Source organism: Pteronotus mesoamericanus, unplaced genomic scaffold, assembly GCF_021234165.1.
Source record: "Pteronotus mesoamericanus isolate MK-2021 breed Mesoamerican mustached bat unplaced genomic scaffold, CSHL_Meso_final scaffold_167, whole genome shotgun sequence".
Lineage (NCBI taxonomy): Eukaryota > Metazoa > Chordata > Mammalia > Chiroptera > Mormoopidae > Pteronotus > Pteronotus mesoamericanus.
Genome location: NW_026555308.1, coordinates 2,398,674 through 2,414,713, shown reverse-complemented (window position 1 = coordinate 2,414,713; position 16,040 = coordinate 2,398,674). Strand labels below are relative to the sequence as shown.

Sequence of the window (16,040 nt, the reverse complement as noted above, 5' to 3'; positions counted from 1 at the left end):
ACTGAGTACAGACTACAAAGGTGGCTGGGCACCCAGGGGACTTCTTTCAGGTCTTCAGACTCTCACAGGCACTCATCACCTTATCTGCCATAGGAAAACTGGGCTAGGGCAGGTGAGGCAGCATCATCTTTTGGGAATGAGAGTCGAGTGGTGATTTTGCCACCTTTATTCAAAGTCTACAGTAGAACAGGTACCTAAGACATTAAGATTCAACAATTACTGATTTTGTAATCTGAAGAGAGGAAACATATATACACAGGTTCTTCAAAATATACCAAAGAAACAAAGCTCTTACTTAAGAAAGAGTTCCTGTTCCAACTCATAAATAAGGCAAGTGGAAATTTATGTTCCTTCACATTTAGAAGAGATCTTTGATTAACCAAGTTGATTCAAAAGATGGGTGTGGTCAGCTAAATCACTGCATCCCAAAAGATGTACACATGCTAATCCCTGGAACCCATGTGTATATTACCTTATATGCAAAAGGGATTTTGCAGGTGTGATTAACAATTTTGAGATGGGGAGATTATTTTGAATTATCTAAGTGAGCCCAATATAATCATAATGTTCCTTACAAGAGGGGGGTCAGAGTCAGAAAAGTGATGTGATGACACAGACTGGAGGGGTGCATTTTGAAGATGGAGGAAGAGGCCACAAGCCAAGGAATACAGGCACCCACTAGGAGCTTAAAAATGCAAGGGAAGAGATTCACCAAAGAGCCTCCAGAAGGCCTGCTTATACCTTGACTTTAGATCAACAAAACTGATTTTGGACTTCTGACCTCCAGAACTAAAGAGATGTTTGTGTTGTTTTAAACCACTAAGTTTGTGGTCATCTGTTACAGCACCCATAGGAAATTAATACAAACATAAATAGGATTAGGAAAGTTATTAAGAAACAACAGTGAAATTGGTGTAAAAAAAGGAGGTGGGGCAAGGTAGGAACAGAATGAAGAACCAAGAGGCCCTGACCAGTAAAAGGCAGCAAACAGAAGTGAGGTAAGGCAAGGGTCAGGCCTAATGAAGATAAACTCTTCTAATATCTAATGTAGTTTTTGGGAAGGGGACCATAGATTAGAGTCTAAAGGATCCCTAAAAATGATGAGGAAGGCCACTGGGCTCCCATTAAGTCTACCTCTGTCCCAAAGACAAGAGGCTTCATCTACTGCATTCGGCAGATTGTCACCAGGATCCTTGATTCAGGCAGAAATGAGCCCTGAGAGTAAAGCAGGGGCCCTTGGCTCTTCAATTACTGACACATATTTCTCTCTTTCTCTTGGCTGTATGTGGGCTATGTCCAACAGGTAAAATTGTGGAAAACAAGGCTATTGTCCTTAAGGCCTTTTTATTGCGTGTACAGTACAGTTCCTGACCCTTAGCACTACTGACATTTTGGATCAGATAATTCTGTTTTGGGGGCCATCCTGTGCAGTATGGAATGTTTAGCCATATTCCTCATCTCTATCCATTAGAGGCTAGGGGCTATCCTTACTTCCCTCAAGTCATAACCAATGTTTCCAGACATTGTCAAATGTCCTCTGGGGGGCAAAATGTGCTCCCAGTTTGAGTACCACTGGTGTGCAGAATGGAGCAGGGAGTGACATGCCATTAAGTCTAAGTATGCCTAGAACTTGTCAGAGAAGACTCTGCAGAGCAGGTAACTTGTGAGATGGGAGAGAGAGGGAGGAGGGAACGGGGAGTGGCAGGTCCTAAGGGAAAATGCTTGGGAGGCAGGGACACAGGTGTGTGGACTTGACTCTGTGCTGTAAGGAGGAACTTGATATTCTTGGGAGTGGGGTGGGTATCAACAGCACAAGCCACAGCCCTGAGGTGACTGACAGTGACTTTAGGATATTGATGCTTTAGGAAGAACACTACCTACCCTTTCTCTGCTTGAGGTAGTATGCATCCATCTACCAAAAGTCTTCTCTAAACTGAGAGATCAGCTAGCTTGCCCAGGGTAACTGAAAATTGTATACTGACTGGGTTTTAATTTCCACTTTGAGAATTAAGGAATGGGATTTGAGGATTTCTCAGGCCTAGTTCCAGGACTTTAACATTTTATATATTTTGTCATTTTTAGAAACTTCATTCTGGTTTAAGTTACATATCATACAATTAACTCATTTCAATGATTTTTAGTAAACATACTGAAATAATCCAGTTTTAGAACATTTTTCATCACCCCAATCATTTTATTATTCTTAAAGCTACTGGCCTAAGTAAGAAAAGAGAACAATAAGGATTCCCTTTGACCCTCCTTAGCAGTCTACATCCACTACTTACTTCTTGTTGTAGCTGACTACAACAAGAAGTAGCTCTTCCCTATTGCTTGGGTGCAGGTACAGCAGCTGTGCAGATCTTCTTTTCCTAAAACTAGGGTGCCTTGATATAAAAGGATGTCTCAGTGTGTGTGTGTGTGTGTGTGTGTGTGTGTGTGTGTGTGTGTGTGTTTATTTTGGTTAAAGCACTGTGCAATTACCTGGAAACCCTCTTGTCACACAAACACATTCATACTCTCCCTTCATGCATTCTTTGTTATGAATAGCCAGGAATTACAGAAAGAATACTAAGGAATTTATATTTCAATGAGCTTTTGCCTTGAAATTCTTGTGGATCACCCATCTTTATTAGGAAGCATATGCATGATAAAGATTGTCTGATATAACAGTAAATGCATAACTATATATAGGATATACCTTTGAAGATAAATAAAGCAGTGTGGGAAAGATTTAACATGGGGTAGGGGCACCTGCAGGATCATCCTGATTCTCCCTCAGTAGTTACATCCTGCTCTCCAGCAGAAGCCCCAGTTCTCTTTCAACTAATACTCAGACCTGCCATTTCTTCACCCTCAACTGTGCATGGTCCCATCCCCAGTGGCTTCTTCTGGGGTTCCTCACCAGTGAAATGTACACCATCATTCTTTAGGGACCTCTTGCTTTCCTTGTAAGTCACACCAACAGTCTGTGATTTACTGGATATGTAAGTAAGGTGAAGGAGAAACACAAATACCTTCCTTTTGAACAGAAAGACCAAAGCTCTGCTTTCAGTCCCCATGGTGAAGTCTGTGATGTTGGTGAAGGTTTGAGCTCTGGCGAAAGCTTTTCCCACACTGGCCACACTGGTATGGCTTCTCTCCAGTGTGGATCCGCTGGTGCAGTTTCAGAGTTGATTGTCGCCCGAAGCAGTTTCCACACTCTCCACATGTGTAGGGTCTTTCTCCTGTGTGGACTCGCTTGTGTCTTTTCAGCTCCGAATTCCATGTGAAGCTTTTCCCACAGTCATCACATTTGTAAGGTTTCTTCACTGAATGGGTTGGCTGGTGACTAAGACGCTGTAAACGATTACTCAGGCTTCTTTTACTTCCTTTGCTTTTCTTCAGCTCTCTCAGTGGATGGCTTTTTAGGCTGTTGATGTATTCCAGTTCCCTGCAATGTCTCTGGAAGTGAGTGAATGGCTTTTGAGCATTTGGGGGACTGACTTGCCTCCGTGACAACCGGGATTCACTCATATTTGCCCCTCTTGGTTCAGGACTCTGCAGACCATTTCCTTTGGATCTGCTGGGTGACACTGCACATGGCTTTGCTCCTTTAGCTCCCTCCTGTTGTGGATTCTCCTTGTTCTCACTTTTCATTCTGGGGGCCTCTATAATTACAAAGAAATATGTTTCATTTTCTGGGCTTCAAAGAATGAACCTCAGCAAAAGAGTTATGAAATATACTGTAAGGTTTCTCAAAGTGTGTTCCTCTACTGGCAACTTGTATTAGATTTATCTGGGGCACTTGCTGAGTCAGAATCTCTGAAGCAATGGAATGAGACCTGGAAATTTGCACAGTTAACAGTCTCCTGGTGTGATTCTGATTTATATTAAAGTTAGGAACCAAGTTCTCCAACCCCCCCATCCTTTCCTGAATTTAAGAAAGGTTTAAGAAAGGGAGAAATAGGGAAAAGAAAACCTATAAGGGCTGAGTATCAGCTAAGAAGTGAAAGAAGAGAGTTGGAATTTCAACATTGCAAATATATTCTCTCTTCATGGACACTGAATGACCACCACTATCTATACAAATAATGGTAAATCCAGTGAATGTGGCATTTTCTTTCCTTATAAAATTGACAGCATTTGTGTTTGGAAACAGGGATATGGGCTGGATGTGCATCCTATTTACAGAAACTACCCAGCTTGTGACCACCAGGATTGAGAATCAGGATGGATATGAGCTGGAATGGTCCGTGAGCTAGTCAGAGGATCTAGAACTGTGCTATCCCATAGATTCCAGAGATGGGCAGTGTATATGTGTGCATGTGCACACACGTGCACGCACTATTCAATATGGCAGCCAGTAGCTTGATACCTGAAATGTGACTAGTGTGACAGAAACTGTATTTTAAACTTTTAATTAATTTAAACAAGTAGCCCACAGAATTACGGTCAATTGTTTTTCAACAAGGCTGTCCAGACAATTCAATGGGGAAAGAATAGTCTTTTCAATAAATGGTGATGAGACAACTGGATTTCCAGATGTGAAAGAATGAAGTTGGGCCCCTACTTCACAATATATATAAAAATTAACTGAAAATGGATCAAAGACCTAAATGTAATAACTAAACCAATCTCTCTTTAAATAAAACATAGGGGTAAATCCTTGTGACTCTGAATTAGGCCATGATAATTTAGATATGTGACCAAAAAGACAAACAAATAAAGAAAAAATAGATAAATTGGACTTCATTAAAATTAAAAACATTTCTGCTTGAAGCAATACTATTAAGAAAGTAAAGATACAACCCAAAGAAGAGGAGAAAATACTTGCACACTCTATATAAGGGTCTAGTATCCAGAATATGTAAAGAACTCTTTCAACAATAAAAAAAAAACCAATTTAAAAATGAACAAAGGATCTGAACAGACATTTCTCCAAAGAATATATACAACTGGCCAAAAAACACATGAAAGGATGCGTAACATCATTAGTTATAAGGGAAATAACTCAAACCCTCCATGTTATACCATTTCACACCTAAAAGATGATTATAACCAAAGGATGACTATAATCAAAGACCAACAATAACAAGTATTATTAAGGATGCAAGGAAAGTGGAATCCCCATAGACCATTGGTGGGAATGTAAAATTGCACAGCCACTTTGGAAAACAGTCTGGTATTTCCTCAGAAGGTTATTCATAGTTACTGTATCACCCAGCAATTCTACTCCATACCCAAGAGAAATGAAAACATGTTCACAGAAAAACTTGTAAACAAATATGCAAGTAGTGTTATTCATAACAGCCCAAAGTGGAAACAACACAAATGTCTATCAACTGATAAACAAAATGTCCATTAATATAATATCATTTAGCCATAAAAAAGAATAAGGTAGTAACACATGCTACAACGTGGATGAACCTTGAAAACATTATGTTAAGTGAAAGATGCCAGTCACAGAAGAGCACATATTGTGTGATTCTGGACAATGAAATGTTCAGAATAGGCAAATCCAGAGACATAAAGTAGACCATGGTTTCCAGGAACTAGAGAGGAAGGGACAGAGAGTAACTGCTAATGAGCATGGGTTTCTTTTTGAGGTTATAAAAATACTCAGAAATTAGTGATGGTTGTACAACTGTGTAATTATACTAAAAACCAATGTATTTATACTAAAATTCACACTTTAAAATGGTGAATTTTAAAGTATATGAATTATATCTCAATAAATAAAATTTAAATAGTTGCATGTGGCTACTGGCAACTGTACTGGCCAGGGCAGCTCTGAAAGAAGGCACTGTTGGACCTTAGGGATGAGAAGCACGAGAATGTACTCTCTCAGGAATCAAAAAGAAAGGAGATAGAGACTACACACACACCCAGTTGCCTCTGCTGAGGCAGAAGGGAGTATGTGTGATCCCCTTTATTCAGAACCATGAAGGCTATAGATATGGGGCAGTTCTACATTTTTGAGTTTTGAGAATAATCAAACCAGTGTTTCACGGAATCTACCAAATATGAAGGGATCAAGGCTCTAGGCTCCTTGTAACTAACTCTCTTCTCTAACCTGCTGACTGTATCCTGTATTCACATCACCAGGACTGGCCAAAGTGTCACTGTCATTCAATTTTAGTGATCACAGGGCTGTGTGGAACAGGGTTGACAGTTACGCTGGCATTGTACCAAAGATAGATAGGGTAGTGGACACAAAAGTTTAAAGCACAGAAAATGTTACAGAAGGAGAAATAGGCAGAAAATAATATAGAGTGGTGGGCTTTTTCTCTAGTGAAAAGAACATTCTTTACATGCTTTCTCAACATGGGACCATTTTAAGTGAAGAAACTCAGCTACAGTTTGCATGGAAGTTCATCAGTGGTCATATTTGTATCTGTCTACTATAGGAAGCTCTGAAAGGGATAGAAAAGCAGGCAGTTGAATAGTCCTGTTGTGTACTGCATTGTCAAACAGTCATTAACAGAAAATAAAAACATACTTCTTATGTGTAGTATCATTACCATTCCTGTTAGTGAAATTTGTTCAGGAATAAAGATTACATACATATTAAAAAGACCCCTCAAAACCTGGTGTATGGCTTTTCAGAATCATGAATGCTTTGATGGAGATAAAAGGACTGATGAAAGGAAGAGAGGAGGCACAGAGTATTTACCTGTCCCAGACAGTTTGGTGGGTGGTTCCAGAAGGAATGGGGATTTTTCCCAATGACAGGGGCTAAACTCGTCCTGAGATCCTGCCTGGGAAGGCTCCTCCAGACAACTCTCCCTAGGATATCTCCTAGGAGTCTGCAATTGAAAGTCTGGCAGTTCCTGTTCTCCAAGCTGAGATCCAGTTTTCTCCAAGAGCACCTTCTGCCCCTGCATGCAAACGGCCACCTAGGAACAAGCCCCATGGATTAGAGTGCAGCTGGAGAACTGACTGAAGGCAGCTTGACTTCTCACTGCCCTGTTATGACCCCTTTACCCTGGGAATTTCTGATAACAGCGTGGAGGTCAACTTTGATAGATATTGCTGAAACTCTCAAAGGAGGCACAGGGAAGGACATGGAGAATAACCAAAATGAGGCTGCTTCAAATCAGCTAATACTTGAATGGATATTTCTAGAGCTTGGGCCTTGCCCAGGGCCTGGAGTCAAAGTCATCAGAGAGCAGGCACAGACAGGGTTAGCCATGACATTGGCTCAGCAGATTCTCAGCTTATGCTCACCTGCCTTCCTACTTCTTCTAAAAACAAGCCCTGTGGGACTGGAAAGCAGTATAGTGGGAACCTTTAAAAACCATTTTTATCTAATAAATTGTTCTTCTCAAGGCTCTCCAGTAAGGATATCCAAGCAGTAGCAGGGCTCTAAGAAGACTGCCCCACTCCTGTTCCCTGCTTCCATTCCCAAAAACCACATGGTTGTTTGCTTCCTGCTTAGGGCTGGACTTTGGTCAGACTTGGGAGGTGGGGGTTGGAAGGAATGTTAGCCAAATGAGCTGTGACTTGCTGATCCAAATGCAATACGCAAGACACTTCACTGGAATAAGATCCAATGACGTTCCCCCAGGATTGAATTCCTACCCAACAGGATGATGCTGTCTGCTAGGAATCCCAATTGTAGGAAAACTTTAGGAGGAATGGATGGACACAGATCTGTCAGCAAAGAATAACCTTACTCTATCTTGTACTTCCTCACTAGAGTGCCAGTGGCTGGATTTTCTGAAGACCTGGTACATCTGAGAGTAGGGGGGTTTGTACCCCAAAATAGAGGCCAGAAGACATGTTTGAAGCCATTGGTCCATTAATGGGCTCTACCTAGGGAGGGGGCCAGAGACCAAACACTATCCAGATGAAAAACAAATCCTGGGGACCAATAGAAAACACCCGCCTTACCCACTGCTTTGGTCTCTTGGCTGCTCTGTGAAAATCCTCCACCAGAGTCACCATCTCCTTGCTGCTCCTTGGACATCGATGCCTGACCCGAGCCTGGATCTCTGGGGGCAGGATGTTCAGAAACTGCTCCAGCACCAGTAGCTCCAAAATCTGCTCCTTGGTGTGCACTTCAGGCTGCAGCCACTGCCAGCAGAGCTGTCGGAGACGGGATAGTGCTTCTTGGGGTCCAGACACCTCTTGATAACAAAACCGTCTAAAGCTCTGGCGGGAGACCTCAGGATCGGGGCTGTCTTTTTGCAGAGCTGGCCCCCGTTTCTCTTCTAGCTTTGTTATGATGTGTCTCTCTTGCTTTGAAGAAGCCTGAATGTGAGACTGAGAGCTCAAAGTTATCTCCATCTTAGCTGCCATTTTGGGGCTCAGGAGACAGCCTCTCTCTCTCTCTCTCTTTGTAAGCAGCTCAAGCCTAAGGGATCATGGCCCTGAAGAAGTATTTCCAAATGCTGGAAAGATGCTAGAAATGAAGTTCCTCTGAGGATGTTGAGGAGAGGATGCAGACCAGGTCTAATTAAGTTCCCCCCAAATAAAATTCCTACCCAACAGGATGGGGTCTTCTCATTCGCTGGCCTTGACCGCAAACTCCTGAAGACGACCCAGTCCCCGGGAGTGGAAAGAATCTATCTTTCCGTCAGTTTCTAGAACTGTCTTGTGAAGGAAAAAAGTCATAACGTCCTAAAAGGAAACTGGGGAAAATACTGCTTTTATTTCAGCGATAAGCACACGAAGTCGGGGGGTACGGTGGGGGGGAGGCGCTATATGACCTAAGTGGGCTGACAGGAATCCCTACGAAAAGTTCAAGTTGTCAGCCAGGTAGCCTGCACCAACTGCTTGGCATTCTGGTTTGGCAGACCTCCGGCATCTTGCCGTGAGCTACACGATGATCCTAGGCAGGCCGCGGCGCACGCCGGCTGGGAGTTAGCGAAAGCTTCCTACTCTCGAGCAGGGTAGTTGGAGGCACGGTGACTGCTCGTTCCAGAGGATACGAAGGCCCGGCTGCTCCAGCCTCAGAAAGCGCCAGGCTCGGGCCCCGGGCTTGGCGAAGCTCCCGCACTCCCGTACTCCTCAACTCCTTGGCCAAGTGCAAGCCTGGGCTGGCCCCTGGAAAGGTAGTGTGGCTGACAGCCCTGCACCCCGCGCCCACCTGCAGCCGACTCACCTCTCAGGGGACCAGGAAACCAGAACCCAGAAGCCAGAAGCCAGGGCTAGGGGCGGGGCAGAAGCCTTTCGTCGCGGACACTCCCACTGGCTGCGAATGAACTACGCTGCGGGAGAGCCCGCCTTTTTCCTAGAGGGATTGGCTCTTCGAGGGCAGTTTCTCCTGTCTATTGGCTGCTGTATCTGTCGATGCTGGTGAGGAACGGCGCCCAGCCGTAGTGCACCCCGGGAGTTGTAGTCGGGTGGCCCGGCCTACAAACGTTAGCTGACAGCACACCAGCGCTTTGGCCAGCGTGCTGACTTAACAGCCCCGGGGCTGAACAAGTTTGAAGAGTCATGAGTGAATGCGTGCATCTGATGAGTGCCCTGCTTGCTCCAGGCCACGGGCTCCCAGCTGGGCCCCACGTTGGCTTGGGTGCCCTTTGCCGCTGGAGTCTTTTCAGGGCAGTCGTGCCAGGCCCGGGCTCCTCTCCCATGCTCCGCGGTCACCTTTCTGCGCCATGGTACCCTCAGCCCATCAGAGCGGACCAGTCCGGGTTCGGCTCTCTGTGCCGGAATCCCGACTCCTTCTGGCCTTTGACCCTGATCATCTCATCCCCGTCTTGCGGCAGCCGGAGCCTGCAGATGTTTTCCTACGTCACTTCAGCCACAGCACCGAACCTTAACATCGAGTGCACTATTCTATGAGTACTCACTGAGTGTATCCTTGCCGAGTGAAAGTGAATCTGTATGGTCCCCATTCTTATCCTGCTTTCCGCTGAGTGAATCACCGCCAGAGGAAAACACGTTTCTGAGAGACTAGAATTTTAAAATTAAGTATGAGTGGAATGGAACATCAGGGGTCAAGAGGAGTGCTGGCTCCGCCTTCTGCATGAAACTAGCATTTATTGCCCTGACTGGTATGGCTCAGTGGGTTGGGCATTGTCCCATAAACCCAAGGGTCACCAGTTCTATTTCCAATCAGGGCACAGCCAGGGAACATGCCAGGTCCCCTGTTGGGAGTGTGCAGAGATACCATGTATCTCTTGAACATTGGTGTTTCTCTCTCACATCCATGTTTCTCTCCCTCTCTTCTTCCCTTCCCCTCTCTCAAAAAATAAATAAATAAAATCTTTTTTTTAAAAAGAAGCTAGCATTTATTATTCTTTCAGATAAAATGTGGGGTGCATGAAAATGTGTAAGGTAAGGGAGGGCGGTACAGGGTCTAGTCCTGGCCTTGCTGCTAAGGACCTATGCTATGTGATGCTCCTTTTGTTGTTGTTGTTGTTATTGTTGTTGTTAAAAGGGACTGTTAACAACATCTTTGGTTCCTTTATCTCTAACCCCTACCGCCACATTGAAATGTAAAGGGAATATAAATGAAGGCAGTTCAAGTTCTTTGGAAGAAAGCCAACCTGGATCCTTTTTTTTTTTCTCCTGTAAACAGGCTCACCCCTTGGTGGAAGAGAGGTGGAATGTTGAGTGGGACATACTTGAAGATAGTTCCAGTCTTACATCTTCCCAATTTAGCAATTCACAGGAAATTCAGAATTTCTCCCACCCTACCTGTATGTCAAATCTCAGAGAAGAATTTTGACAGGTTCAGCATTTTTCAGGTGCTCACTCCTGGAACAGGGAGAAGGGTACTGTAATAATGAATAGCTTCACCAGGTCCAATGGAATAGAGAGGGGCTCTTTCAAAATGGAAGATGCTGCTGCTATCAGAAGTGGGGAAGGAATGCTGGAGAGGGGGCAATATACAGCAAACCGTAACAGTCATTTATTGTCCAGATTATACGTGATAGTGGTGGTAGAGAGGAGGGTGTCACAGTAATAAAGAGGTTAATTGAGATGCACTCCCATTCTAATCTCTTCTTAAGAGAAGGCAGCAATTGGGAAAGTGGGTCCAGGCTTTTTGAGGATGGGAAAGGGCAGGGACAAGATCCAGACATAGGGACCATGAGAAGGAACAGCTGAACTACACTGTGAGTAGTTTGAGGAATTCCTTAGCGAAGAGAAATCTAGCTGGGAGAAAATTTCTTTTTTTTTTTTTTGATATTTCTAGTGCTGTGGGTGCTTGGCTTGGACTGTTGGAGAGAGTAAAGGAAAAGGATAGAAATAAATCACAAGAAGCAGAGGGAAGGAATATGGAACAATTTTATGTTGTATTTTTTCCATTCTCCCTTCAAAGTTGCCCTTTTCAACTGTGATTCTGGACATCGGTGTCAATATGATGTCTCTGATTCCTGTCATTGGGATCTATGAGAACTGTTTCCCAATGATATGAAAAGAAATGGAATTTAATCCTTGGTGGAAGTGGCAACCAGTGAGCTAGTTCATGAAGTGAATAATGGCTGCAACAGTGTCACCAAGCATACCCATCACCAAGCCAAGACTCCGCACAGGGACAGAAATCTGCTCTTCATAGCAACATCCTTGATTATGAAGCTTCTTCCCGCTAGTACTTCAGGAAGTTCTGCTGTCAGGAAGTAACTGGCCCCCATGAAGCTTTTAACACACTCTTGGAACTCAGTTGTCAGTGGCTGAGGCCTAAGACACACTCAGAAGAACAAATCCTGAAGCTGCTGGTTTTGGAGCAGTTTCTCACCATCTTGCCAGAGAAGATCCAGACCCAAGTGTAGAAACAGTCTTCAGAAAATGGTGAGGAAGTTGCCCTGGCTGCTGTGGCTCAGTGGATTGAGTGCTGACCTGTGAACCCAAAGGTCTCCAGTTTGATTCCAAGTCAAGGCACATGCCTGGGTTGCAGACCATGTCCCTGGTTGAGGGCATGCAAGGGGCAACTGATCCATGTATCTCTTGAACATTGCTGTTTCTCTCCCTCCCTTCCTCTCTCTGAAAGCAAATAAATAAAATCTAAAAAGACGATGGTGAGGAAGCTGTGGCCTCTGGTTGCGGGGGTAGAGAGTGTACCCAGGCAAAATTGAGAAAAGGAAGTCAGAATCTTCTGGTTTACATTATAAGAAGTTGGGGTGAGGAGCACAGGAATCTAGTTACTGGTCACACGAGCTCTATGCCATTCACCAAAATATTAGCTAGCTTGAGTTGGTCCTATGCCCTTAGTCTACGGGAAGAATTTCATATTTGCTGAAATAACTTGGATGTTAATATATTCAGTGAATGTTTAGAGCCTCTAATTAAAGTGGTAAAAATACTCAGAACAGTTCTCTAAAAAAAAAAATCTCATCAAGTGACAATGATATGCCGGCTATTAGGGGTTTTTTAAAAAATTTTATTTATTTACTTTATCCTTCCCCTAGGACATGCTTATTGATTTTAGAGAGACCAGGAACTGAACCCACAACCCAGGTATGTGCTCTCAGTGAGAATCAAATCTTCCACCCCTTGGTCCATGGGACAACATTCCAACCAACGGAGCCACATTGGCCAGGACAATATTGGGGATTTTATATTGAACAAGACAGGCATGGCCCCTGGCCTGCTGGATCCTGCATTCCATGGGAGAAACACAATATGTAAATGAATAAAGATACTTACAGATAAGCGCTTTGAAGGAATGAGCAAGGTGATCCTATAGAGAATGACTGTGGGGGAGTCAGGCAGTTCGGTAATGTCCTCAGAGGGGACGTTAGTGCTGAGATGTGAGAAGGAGCTGGTTGTGCCTGGAGCTGAGAAGAGAGCACTGCAGCACACTCCAAGAGCCTCAGGTGGGGGAGGACTTTGATGTTTGATAAAGAAGGGAAGGTGTGTGGCTAGAGCTTCAGGATCTAGGAGAAAAATTATGGAAGAGAAAGTGAGAGAGGAAAGCAGGGGCCATGCCATGCAAGGCCTTTCAGGCTGTGTAGAGGAATTTGGATTTTATTCTGTGTGCAGTGGGAAGCCACTGGAAAGTATTAACAGGGATGGATATGATGTTACATTTTTAAAAGATCTATTGTATTCTTTGCAGAGAGAAAATGGATTAGACTTGCAAGGGTGTCCAACTCATGGCTCACGGACTGCATGAGACCCAGGATGGCTATGAATGTGGCCCAACACAAAATCGTAAATTTACTTAAAACATGAGATTTTTTTTGTGATTACGTGTCACAATGTATTTAATGTGTGGCCCAAGACAACTCTTCTTCTTCCAGTGGGCCCAGAGATGCCAAAAGCTTGGACACCCCTGGAGAGTGTCTGGGAGCAGAGAAGATGCAAGGCAGACATTTAAGCTGTGATGATAGTGCTTCAGACAGTCTGGAGCGTACTGAGATAGAATGAGGAGCCATGAAAGGGATCTTTTTAAAGTGGAATGGATTGCTCTTGGTCATGTATGAATTTGTGGGAAGAGGAAATGGTAGTAGTGCTGAGATCACTGGAGCTTTCTAAAGTGGAAGCAGACATTCTCACTTCCAACAAATGTATGCCACTTTTAGCACTTCTGATATGTCAGGTTCTATACTAGGTGCTTTCATATTAATGATTGGTTAAAGTGATTGAGACCAAATTCTATTCATTTTTTATTTTAGAAAGGCCCTGAGAATATTTCTCTTCTGCTTCCCGATGGGTCATGTTTTTTTTCTAGTGCTACTCTTAGGGGCTGTAATGTCCAGCTTAGGCAGGAATATGTAATGACAGATGATAGGGCCTGTTCTCAGGTGCTGGATCCTGGGAAGGATTTGAAAGTGCTCTCAAGGAGACAGCCCCTGTCATCCAGAGGAACAGACTTTGAAGGGATCATGGAGCTTGCACCAACAACCGTAGGAACAGTCTGGAGGTAAGAAGAAGCCTTCGCCCTACCTGAGGTGGGGCAGGAGCAATCATCTGTAGGAAATGTAGGTCTAAGCTTGATTTTTTTTTTTTTTTTTTTTAAATTTTTTTAGTTTTTTTTTTTTCTTTTTTTTTTTTCTTTTTTTTTGTTTTTTCAAGGTTTTTTTTTGTTTTTTTTTTAATTTTTAAATGTTTTTTTTTAAAAATATTAAAATATTTTGTGGGGGTGTTTTTTTTTTTTTTTTTTTTTTTTTTTTTTTTTTTTTTTTTTTTTTTTTTTACCTTTTTTGACTTTTCGTTTTGTTTTTTTTTTTTTTTTTTTTTTTTTTTTTTTTTTTTTTTTTTTTTGGGGGGGGGGGGGGGGAGGGAGGGGGGGTTTTTTTTTTTTTTTTTAAACCCGGGGGGTTTTTTTTTTTTTTTTTGGGGGGGGGGGGGGGGGGGGGGGGGGGGGGGAAGGGGGGGAAAAAAAAAAAAAAAACCCCCCACACCCCCCCCAAAGATGGCATTTTTGGGGGAGGGGGGGGCTCAATCCACTAAGCCACACAAGCCAGGGCTAAAATTAGCCATTTTCAAGTGAAAAATATGGTAGCATTTAATACATTAAAAATGTTCTACATTCACTACCTCTGTCTGGTTCCAAAACATTTTATTCCCCCACAAGGAAATGCTTTACCCATTAAGCAGTTTCTTTTCATTGTCTCTCTATGGATTTGCCTGTTTTGGACATTTCATAGAAATGGAATCCTATAACACATGACCTTTTGTGTCTGGACTCTTTCGTTTAGCATGTTTCCAGCATATATCACTACTTCACTCATTTTTATGGCTGACTAATATTCCACTGCATGGATAGACCAAGACTCTAAATATATAAATCTCAAGATGGTGGAGGAGTGAGTGGAAGTCACACTGACCTCCTCCCAAGACCAAAATTACAACTAAACTGTGGAGAATCACCTGGAACAAACAACTGAATGAGAGAAAGAGGAGCCTTATAACCTCGGACAGAAGAATCAGTTTTATCACAACCTGACTGGTAAAGGGTGTGGTAGAGACTTGAGAAGGTGGGTGAGGCACCCATGGGCTGCAGCACCGGAAGGATAGTGAAACACCCAGTTGGATCCCCCTGAGAAGAGTGGGGTATAAACCATATGTGGCCAGCCTACCGTACCAGAGCTCAAAAAGTACACAGATAATAGCCAGCTGCGAAAAGCGGCAGGGTTGCTCTCCGCCAGAGATAGGCAGCTGGAGATGCAAAAAGCTGTTTAAAGGGCTAATGCATAATTTTTATTTGCAACCACTTACCCTGCTCTCTGGCAAAGGTGGGGGCAGAGTGGGCTAGAGACACTGGAGGAAGGATTCGGGAAGGAGGCTTTGGGGAGAAAACTGAGAGAGTAGCTGGTAGGATCCTGGTGCTGACTCATTCCGCAGACGGCAACAGCCATCTTACTCAGGCAAACCACTCCCTTGAGCGGCAGCAGCCTGAGAGGACACAATAGCCCCACCCCCAGGAGGGACTAGGCCCTGGCCTGGTAGTGCTAAAGCCTGACTGCTGAGTACAGAGTGGCAGCCACAGATAGTAGATCCTTGGCTAAAGGGGACACAGAGTGGTCAAGAGACACTTGAGGAGAGATTGGAGATGGAGGCTTTGGGAAGAGAATGAAGAGAGTAGCCAGTGGGATCCTGGTGCTGACTCCTCCCCTACACGGCAGCAGCCATCTGGTTCAGGCAGACCACTCCCCTGAGTGGCAGCAGCGTGAGAGGACCCAATAACCCCACTCCCAGAAGGGACTCTGCCCTGCCCTGTGGTGTCTCTAAGCCGGCCTGCTGAGTGCAGAGTGACTAGATTAACAGCTGGAGGAGACAGCTGCTGACAGCAGATTCCTGGAAGTCTCGAACACGCTGCCTAAGGTCACACATGGTCAACATCTGACATCATCAGAAGCAGATCCAGAAAGAAAAAATAGTGGTCTCCTACCATAGGAGTTCACACCACAAAGCTAGGAAATCAAGACAGATCAACTTATGAATCAGAAGCAAAAGAGAAGAGTCTCACAAATAATGGGAAGACAAAGATATACGCCCCACTCGAAGGGAAAGGAGGAATCCCCAGAAAGAGAACTACATGAAATAGAGGCAAGTAAATTATCAGGTATTGAGTTCAAAACAACAGTTCTCAGGAAACTCAATGAGCTCAGTGAGCTCAGGGAGAACTACCAAAAACTACAGGGAAACTACGAGGAACTTAC

The 16,040-nt window shown here is 43.9% G+C and overlaps 1 protein-coding gene across 1 annotated transcript in view; it reads right to left on the bottom strand.

The window, feature by feature from the left end:
- Window positions 1-2,552: 2,552 nt before the first annotated feature.
- Window positions 2,553-16,040, bottom strand: part of ZNF174 (zinc finger protein 174) — a 35,243-nt gene continuing 21,755 nt past the window's right edge. Inside the window, 4 exon segments of the mRNA XM_054589138.1 lie at window positions 2,553-3,647; window positions 6,653-6,875; window positions 7,873-8,345; window positions 8,863-9,085. Coding sequence (XP_054445113.1) covers window positions 3,049-3,647; window positions 6,653-6,875; window positions 7,873-8,345; window positions 8,863-9,085 — 1,518 coding nt within the window. The 3' untranslated portion in view covers window positions 2,553-3,048.